This window comes from Poecilia reticulata, unplaced genomic scaffold (assembly GCF_000633615.1).
Source record: "Poecilia reticulata strain Guanapo unplaced genomic scaffold, Guppy_female_1.0+MT scaffold_265, whole genome shotgun sequence".
Taxonomy (NCBI): domain Eukaryota; kingdom Metazoa; phylum Chordata; class Actinopteri; order Cyprinodontiformes; family Poeciliidae; genus Poecilia; species Poecilia reticulata.
In genome coordinates this window covers 128157-134624 of record NW_007615047.1, presented here as the reverse complement: position 1 = coordinate 134624, position 6468 = coordinate 128157, and the positions used below count along the sequence as shown (strand labels likewise).

Below are 6468 nucleotides of genomic sequence, written 5' to 3'. Positions count from 1 at the left end.
CAGAACCGGGGGGAGGGGGAGGAAGAGGAAGGAGAGTTAAACTCTTCATCAGCTGCAGCCTGAAGCTGCCAGCAGCTCTGCAGCCACAGGAGAGACAGACCGACAGAACGGGTCAGAACCGGGTCAGAACCGGGTCAGAACCAGGTCAGAACCAGATCAAAACCAGACTGGAACCGGATCAGAACCTGGTCAGAACCAGACTGGAACCGGATCAGAACCTGGTCAGAACCAGACTGGAACCAGATCAGAACCGGGTCAGAACCAGACTGGAACCAGATCAGAACCGGATCAGAACCAGATCTGGAGCTGATCCGGTTCTGGACGCCGGTTGAACAGAACCAGGCCCGGTTCAGGATGATCTGGACCTGATCCGGGTCCGACCGGAACCAGAAGTTCTGGTTCTGAACGTTCAGAGGTTCATCCCAGAACCAGATCATTGCATCGTTATTATTGAAAGATACATTTTATTTTTTCTGCCCAGCTTTTTAATGGAACATTTGGGCCCAAAGTAACTTTTATGATGATTTTGTGTTGATAAATATTTTACATTTCCAGTAACAGTAACACCTGTTACCTGTTACCTGTCACCTGTTACCTGTCACCTGTTACCTGTTACCTGTCACCTGTTACCTGTTACCTGGAATATCTGCAGCACTTTAGATTTGGACCTAAACCGTCTTTCTAGTCAACTTTCCCTCCAATAACTGCTGAAATCGGTTCTGCTGCTGGTTTGTCTGCAGTGGGAAAAAATGAGGATCCTGTGAGCCAACAGCTGGAAACATTCCGGGTTTTTAAAGACGAATAAACTAAAACTACAGGAACCATTACGGCTTATATTGCGAAAGAATATTTTAAAGACTTTTTCGGCAAAGATACCTCAAGTTAAAGGACCTTTATGAGGACGCGGTAAATATTTTATTGATATTCCGGTTTATTTTTAGTTCCCACAAGCTGCCCCATTTAGAAGTTGGTTAGCAGCTGAAGCTAACAGGCTAGCTGGGTTTTAACTTCACCTGGCGCGGTTCGGCTGGGCTCAGCAGGGCCGGACTGAGCCGTGTTTAGCACCTTTAGCCCAGGTTCCGCCCGGGTTCGTGTAGCTCTGCATTTCTGGGTGTTTAATGTGTTTCTTTTCAGCGGCAGTTGGAGTTTTTCCCCCTCGGCAGGTTAGCGCACACCGCGCTGAAGTTGGCCTCTGCCTGAGAGCACCTGTAAAGGGCTAGTCCACAGTTTTTAAAGGTGCGCAGACGGCTCCTATCAGGAGTGAATCATTAGATTCAGAAAGCAGTTTGGTTATCAGAACATTTATTTTAATTCTGGTTGTAAAAGTTTTTATACAGTTATGATTAGGCTGGACGGAGCTTAAGAACTGGACACGGATTGGATTCATGTATATAATTATTGCGTGACAGATTATATATTTATAGAGTCATGGAGATTATGGAAGCAGAAAACATTGTATCACAAAACATAAAGAGTACTTTAAAAGCCTGGAATCAGATTAGAATCACTTGAATTTAAAACCGATTTCAGTAACCTGACTTTATTTTACAGTTTTAACTATTTTTGCCTTTAGTGTGGAAAAAGAAAATCAGAAAATGTCATTTTTAACTTTGTTTTGTTCTATTAGAGCAGAAAACTTCAGTCTAACCTAAAGGTTGAACTGTTGGACCCGGGTGGCACCGGAAAGAAAAACTGAGATTACAATAAACTAAACATTTTTAAACAAATCTGCCTTTAAGTTGTTAAAATATGAAAGAAGCTCAAATCAAACCATCTCAGATTCGACTGTAATTTTCTAACTTTCTGATGTTTAGCAGCGGTGATTAGTTATTATTATTGATGAGATTCAATCACAGAAAAACTCCTTTAATCAGCTGATCCGGCGCCACCAAGGATGCTTCCAACACCCAGAACCTCTCTGACCTCTCCCCAGCACCGCTTCACATCTACTCGCCAACTCGGCTGGAACTCCTTCCCAAAAAGATGAGTTCCTGCCAACAGCAGGAAAAGTGCTACGTCTATGGAGGGCCAGAAGGGACAAAAATAAACTCCACTATTTAGAAAATCATGGCGGTCATTGCAAATGGAAGATTTTTTTTAGTTTTCCCATAATGACAATTTAAGTTACAGTTAGCAGACAAATCACAGAAAACATTGTAAAACTAGAGGAAATCAACAAATCTGGATTAGCTTCTGCCCCACGATTTCCATGGCCGATTTTTACAGGTAAAATAATAAATTATTTAATGTTACATTTAATTAATGGTTTAAATTTGTGTGGGTGGGGGGGAGTTGTTGTTTTTTCATTTCAGCCCCCCATATGTTTCTTTATATAAAACATTTTCATGTTAAGATGTATTAAAATAATCAATAAAAAGGCTTAATAAACTCTATGACGCTGCTTAAATACTTAAACACTACAGATTGATATTTTACAGTGTGGACCTCAGAAGCTCAGAGTTGTTAAAACCTGCGGAACAGCCCTTTAGACCAGCTGCGATTGTGACACCAACTTCAGCCCCTTTTAGCCGTTAGCTTTCAGTCTGTTGGTCTGAAGAAGTGAAAGCGGCTTACCTTTCTTTCTAACGGGCATGTTCTGACTCGGCTCGGTTCCGTTAGGAGCTCAGAACCACACACACGCCGCCCGCTCAGAGCAGCTTTCCAGTGGTTTTCCCCCCGTAAAATCCAAGAAAATCCAATTAAAATCCCTCCACGACGACACCAAGTTCCACACCGAGCAAACTTCCTGACCCGTCCAAGAAACACCCCAGAACTGAACCGGTCCCGAACCGGGACAGAACCACGCAGAAAACTTAGAACCCAGAGGGGGGGAGGGGAGCTCCGGGGAGGACTCGACTCTCCGAGCTGCACTTCCCCGCCTCAGAGGCTCCTCCGGCCGGCCAGCAGCGCTCAGGCTGGCCGCTGCTCGGCTCCGGGCTGGAAGTAAAGTGGAAATCTGTTTTCCAGCAGCTGGGATCCGGGATCTGCTCTGCGCCAAAGTCCGCGTTAAACACACCCAGTTTGAGGGCAGGCAGGGAGCCAGGCAGGAGGAGCTGCCCGCCGCTGCAGCTGCTGCTCCGGCTGCAGAGGAGGAGACCGAGCCGCTCCGGAGCTCCGCACCTCCTTCCAGAAAACCCGGGACAAACTTCCAGCCTAGAGGAGGCACTCCTGACTCTGTCCCACCGCCTGATCCCGCACCGGCCCGCACACTTCACAGCCCTGGAAGCCGCAGCCCGAGAGCTGCCTGCGTGTCCCACTCCCCGAGTGGACGAGTCCTCCTGTTTGCTCCTTCCCACTCCTCCTGCTCCTCTCCCCGCAGCCTTCCAGGTCTCACAAATCCCAAACTTTCCTCCAAAATGGCGTCTGACAGAGCTGCAAACGTAAACCATGTGATTCCTGGATCCCTCCCTCCAACCTGGCGCCCAATCATGCAGCTCACCTACAGGAGCAGGAGGAAGAGGAGGAGGAGGAAGAGCAGGAGGAGGAAGAGCAGGAGGAGGAAGAGCAGGAGGAGGAAGAGCAGCAGCAGGAGGAGGAGGAGGAGGAGCAGGAGGAAGAGCAGGAGGAGCAGCAGCAGGAGGAGGAGGAAAAGTTTGGATGAGGAGAAACAGGAGGAAAACCGGAAAACTGAGCAAGAATCAGGAGATGAAACCAGAACCGGTCCAGTCAGCCAACCAGAACCCAGACTTCCTGGTTCTGATCATTTTAAAGTAACCAGTCCGGTCCAGAATCCTGTTCCTCCTGAACCAGCAGAACCAGGACCGGTCCAGGTTCTGTCGTTTGATGAGAATAAAATGGATGAATAGATGGATGAATGGATGAACAGATGAATAGATGGATGAACAGATGAATGGATGAACAGATGAATGGATGAACAGATGGATGNATGGATGAACAGATGAATGGATGAACAGATGGATGAACAGATGAATGGATGAACAGATGAATGGATGAACAGATGGCTCATTTCAGGATGATTTCTGGTTAATTTTCTTCTCCTGCTGCCATCAGAGGCACAGAACATCCCAGACCGTCGACCCAAACAGAACAGAACCAAGGAAGAGATGTGGGCAGGACGGATTGCTCTGATGGTTCTGATTGGTTCTGTTCTGCCCAATGAGAACGTCCTGGTTCCACCGTCTCCATGGTAACAGTTTTTTATTGGCTGTTGCAGCTTGGAGACTTCCTGCTGTTTTCATTCCTGAAGTTCTGGCCCAACAGAACCACCTCGGAGTCACCTTTAAACAGATCCGGTTCTACCAGAACCCAGCTGGGTTCCTGATTTCAGTTCTTCTTCTGTGGTTCTGTTTTTCCTCTAACAGGAACCTCTGGACCGACTGGATACGGCCGGTACCGCTCAGCTTATTGTCATCTATTCCAACTGCTAAAATCATTCATCACTGATGGCTTGTTGCTGGTTTTGGGTCAGAACTTTTCCCGGGTTTCAGTATAAACTGAAGAATCAGTGATGATGGTTCTGGGCAGAACTCGGACCTTTCATGAGCTTTTCAGGCTTCATGGGAGATTCTCCCTCAGACGTGACTGTCAGGCGCTGCAGGACCAGAACCACTGGAGCCAGTGACCCGGTTCTGGACTGGAGCCAGTGACCCGGTTCTGGACTGAAACTGAGCGGTTCTGGACCGGAGCTGAGTGGACAAGGTCCAGAGAAGAAGCTGGAGGAGTTTCAGAAAGTCTCCATAGCAACGAGACAACATGGATGAATTTGTGTTTCCGTGTTCAGAAGTTCAGGTCCAACCTGATCATGTGACCTGTTGGCTGACGGGTCAGAAGGTTAAAGGTCACTCTGCCCATCAGGCTCGAGCTCCTAAACGGTGAGGTCAGAGGTCGAGCTGTTCCGCCTCCTCTTCCTCGCTCTGGAGCTCCGGCCGATGAAGGAGACGAGGCCTCCTTTATTTTTAGACCTTCATGTTTAATGGATGGACCCGCCTCCCCCTCGGCGCCGCCTCGTCGCCGTGGAAACCTGCAGGAAGCAGAGAGGAGCCGTCACGCCATCCGGCTGCTGGTGGATCCGAGTGGGACCTGGACCAGCCTGGTCAGACCTGAACAGGATGGACAAAATGAAACGGGTCAGACTGAGTCATGGACGGGTTTATCCAAGTCAGATCTCAACCAAATTATCCAAGCCAGGCCTGGATGTGAGTCCGGACCTGGAGTCCGACTCAGATCTGGACGGGACGAGTGGTGAAACGAGTCGGACCTCGATGGCCTGGACAGAATCCTCCACGTCGGACCGGTACAGGATGAAAAACTGATCCAGGGATCTGCTGGAACCCGTTTTTGATTAGTAGTTTTTCTTTAGTCCTGATTATTTTTGCAGTGCTTTATGGTTCTGGGTTCCTCCGAGTCCAGCAGGTCCGGTCTGGACCAGCAGCTTCTTCTTTGTGACTTTTTGCAGGTCTCAGCAGAACTTTTGGTAATTTCTGCTATATTTGATGATTGTTCCCGAACTGCTCAGGTTTATCTTTGGTTTGTTCGGATGGTTCTGATCTTTGCTCATCAGAAATGTATCCTAGTTTTTCTGGATTCGGTTTATTCAACATCCTGGCCTCTCAGTTTAACGGCGTGAAATCAGATCCGATTATCCTCTCAACTCGTCCATGTAACACAAACTGCTGCTAAGAAAAGCTGGACAAACAGAACTTCAGGTGATTTTACCAGGACTTTGTGAGATTTGGATAAAATCCTTCCTGTTGTTCCTGAAAAATAAATCAGTTCAGTTTAAATCAGAGGAAATAAAGTTAAAGTTGAGAAATTTAGATTTAAAACTGTATTTATGATCAGTTGGTGACAGATTGAAATAAAAATCTGTTGTTAAGACTCAGATGAGCAGAAATCCATTTCATCAGAACCGGGTCAGAACTCTGAAGCTCCTCCTGCAGTCATGATGCAGCTGCCTGAATATTAAATGGACCTGCAGCAGAACCGGGTCTGGTTCTGCTGCAGCTCGCTCCGAGCAGCTCGGGGTTTATCCGCCCCTCTGCTGCGGTTCTGGCCCGGCTGGATGTGATTACTGCTCATGTCAGATTTCATCGGATCGGGACAACATGCTCATCATTAATCTACAGCTCAAATCTGGTTCTTGGCAGCCGGAACCAGAAACACACACGGGCCGGGATAAACGGACAGGCGCCCAGCGCTGGCTCCGGCATCACGTCGCCATGGTTACAGACAGGACTGCAGCCCGGGAGCATGCAGGTTAAAGCTTCAGCTCAACACACTGGACGCCCGTCATGTCGAATGGTTCCGGTCCAAACGGGTCGGACCAGAACATCTAAATGTTCTGATTGTTGCTGATTTTCCTGACGTTCGTTCAGGAAAGAAACTCTGAAGTTTCCAGTCGTGAAGACGATCCGAACATGTTTCCTCCATGTTTGTTTCTGTGTTTATTTGTGGAATTTGTAGTTTTTCTGGATTTCCTGTGTTTTGCAGCTGAATGCTCAGCCTGTG

General features: G+C 47.8%; 1 protein-coding gene across 7 annotated transcripts in view; it reads right to left on the bottom strand.

The window, feature by feature from the left end:
• dlg1b (discs large MAGUK scaffold protein 1b) overlaps positions 1–3308 on the bottom strand; it is a 58468-nt gene extending 55160 nt beyond the window's left edge. For 3 of the 7 annotated variants that reach the window (XM_008402864.2, XM_008402865.2, XM_008402866.2), the window contains exon 1: positions 2575–3308. In XM_008402864.2, the coding sequence (XP_008401086.1) occupies positions 2575–2593 (19 nt within the window). In that variant the 5' untranslated portion in view covers positions 2594–3308. The remainder of the gene's footprint in view (positions 1–2574) is intronic. The other 4 variants (XM_008402868.2, XM_008402867.2, XM_008402876.2 and 1 more) reach the window with 2 other exon arrangements.
• Between the last annotated feature and the right edge of the window lie 3160 nt (positions 3309–6468).